The 2,500-nt window shown below is 37.5% G+C and overlaps 1 protein-coding gene across 1 annotated transcript in view; it reads left to right on the forward strand.

Moving 5' to 3' along the window:
• Positions 1-2,276: 2,276 nt before the first annotated feature.
• LOC138859224 (endoplasmic reticulum membrane-associated RNA degradation protein-like) overlaps positions 2,277-2,500 on the forward strand; it is an 8,754-nt gene continuing 8,530 nt past the window's right edge. The window contains exon 1 of the mRNA XM_070113435.1: positions 2,277-2,311. Coding sequence (XP_069969536.1) covers positions 2,285-2,311 — 27 coding nt within the window. The 5' untranslated portion in view covers positions 2,277-2,284. The remainder of the gene's footprint in view (positions 2,312-2,500) is intronic.

A 2,500-nucleotide genomic window follows, 5' to 3' on the forward strand; every position in this document is an offset into this window, starting at 1 on the left:
AATAAATAAAATGGAAAAAAAAAAAAAAAAAAAAGGTTTTATCTGGTTTAGATTAGTTGTCTCTATGGTAAAATGCATTTATTAAGCTTTTCACACGAAAATATCAACTTTTATGAACAACGAAAAAAAAAGAAAAAAAAGTTACATACCTTTACAGAATAGCATCCCTATTGAACATGAAAATTCCTATTGACTTGGTAATCATTGCATTGCAAAGTACACTAAATAAGCGTTTTTTTGATATATAATATCATTAGATTCAGAGAAAAATAACGAGATAAGAAATTTGGCAAGGTGCCAAATACAAAATGCTGTTTATTTTTTAGAATCTTGGGACATCCCCAAATCACGTAATTTTCATGCGATCCCAAAAGCAGTTTGTTGCTTTCACTAGAGCCTCGGGCCCAAGGCCTTAAAAAGGCCTTTTGTTTTTTTTAAAAAAATTATTTTAATTTAAAAAAATAAAAATATTTTTATGTCCGCCCCAAAAAAAAAAAAAAAAATTCCCTTTTTTAAGGCTATAGGCTAATTGATTTGATTTTTTGGGGGAAACTTAAAAATTGATGTTGGGGGACCCAAAAAAAAAAAAAAAAAAAAAAAAAAAAATTTTTTATTTTGGGGGCCCCCAAAAAGGGGGGGGAAAAAAATTTTATTATCAACAATTTTTATTATAGATGAAAAAAAATTCCCTTTCCAACCCTTCTTTTTAGTGTTAATAAAAATGGATTTTAAAATTTAAATTTTTTTGGGTTAAATTTAAACGAAAATTAAAAAAAAACTTTCAAAAAATGTTTTTAAACGGGGCCAATGGTCATTTAAAAACCCAAAAAAGGGTTATAACCCTGGATCATACTTGAAAGGGGGCCAAAAAAAGAAAAAAAAGGGTTTTAATTTAAACCTTTTCCTCATTATCCAAATTTTCACCATTTTTGTTTGGTGGGGTTTTGTTTTTTTCAAAAAAAAACCCAGGGGGGTTTTGTTTTGGGGGTTGTTGTTTGGGGGGGGGGGGGGGGGGGGGGGGGGGGGGGGGGGGGGTGGGGGGGGGGGGGGGGGGAAAGGGGGGAGAGAGGGGAGAGGAAAAAGGAGGGGGGAAAAAAAAAGGGGGAGAGAAAGGGGGGGGAAAAGGAAAAGGGGGGGGAAAAAAAAGGGAAAGGAGGGAAAGGGGAGGAAGGAGAAGAAGGGGGGGGAAAGGGAAAGAAGAGGAGAGAAAGGGGGAAAGGAGGAAAGGGGGGAAAAGAAAGGGGGAGGGGGGGGGAAAAGGGGAAGGAAGGAGGGAAAAAGGAAAGGGGGGGGAAAAAAAAGGGGGGAAAGGGGGGGAAAGGAAGGGAAAAAGGGGAAGGGGGGGGAAAAAGGGAAAGGGGAAAAAAAAAGAGGGAAAAAAAGGGGGAAAGAAAGGAAAGGGGGGGAAAAAGGGAAGAAAGGGGAAAGGGAAAAAAAAGGGAAAAGGGAAGGGGAAAAGAAAAAAGGAAGGGGGAAAAGGGGGAAAAAAGGAAAGAAAGGGGGGGAAAAAAGAAGAAGAAGGGGAAAAAAAAAAGAAAAAGGGAAGAAAAAAGGGGGGAAGGAAAAAAAAAAGGGGGGAAAAAAAAAAGGGGGAAAAGGGAAAGGGGGGAAAGGGGGGAAGGAAGGGAGAAAAAAAAAAAGAAGAACAAAAAGGGAAAAAAGAGAAAAGAGAAAAAGGAAAAAAAGAGAAGGGAGAAGGAAAAGGGGGGAAAAAAAAAAAGGGAAAAAAAGAAAGAAAGGAGGAGAAAAAAAGGAAGGGGGGGGGGTTACATTATTTTTTCCAGGGAAAGCACCAAAAAAGGAACAAAGGGGAAATTCATTTTAAAAAAATTGACCCCTTTCGCAAAAAAAGTTTAAAAATAAATTTAAACAAAAATTTATATTTATATACATTTTTTGCAAATTATATTGACTATTAAAAATGTTTAAACAGGAAGAGTAGTAAAAGGGGGCCCTTTTTGCTTTTATAAATTCCATTGGAATTCCCTCGGCCGACAACGGGCTGCCGCCGGGTTGGAGCCAAATTTTTTAAACAACAGGCTAACCTAAAACATTGGGGGGCCCTACCCCAAAGGGGCCAAAATTTGGGCCCGTTTAAAGAGAATAATTCCCAAAGGAAAAACCCAATGTCGGTTTTTAAAAAGTTCCCCCCAAAGGATGTATGGCATCCGAAAAAATTGGTTTTGGGTCCGTGCCAATGCTGGGAAAAGGCCGAGGATTTTTCCCAAAACCCCGCTTTTTTCAAGTTAAATATTTTCCCCAATTTGCACAAACACGTCGGTACATGTTTGGTTGTTATGGTTGTGGCAAGGTAATGTTTGTCATGACTCTTATTAACAACAGAATGAAACAATGCTACATAACTTTTCATGTGACATCAAATGATGCAATTCTGCTTTGTAATAACCATATTGTTCACGTACTAGCTTGCTGATGTAATGCATGTTGTAGTCTTTCAGTGAAGCATACAGTATGGAAATTATCGTTGGTATATATCAGT

The sequence above is a fragment of the Penaeus vannamei genome, chromosome 34 (assembly GCF_042767895.1).
Source record: "Penaeus vannamei isolate JL-2024 chromosome 34, ASM4276789v1, whole genome shotgun sequence".
NCBI classification, from domain to species: domain Eukaryota; kingdom Metazoa; phylum Arthropoda; class Malacostraca; order Decapoda; family Penaeidae; genus Penaeus; species Penaeus vannamei.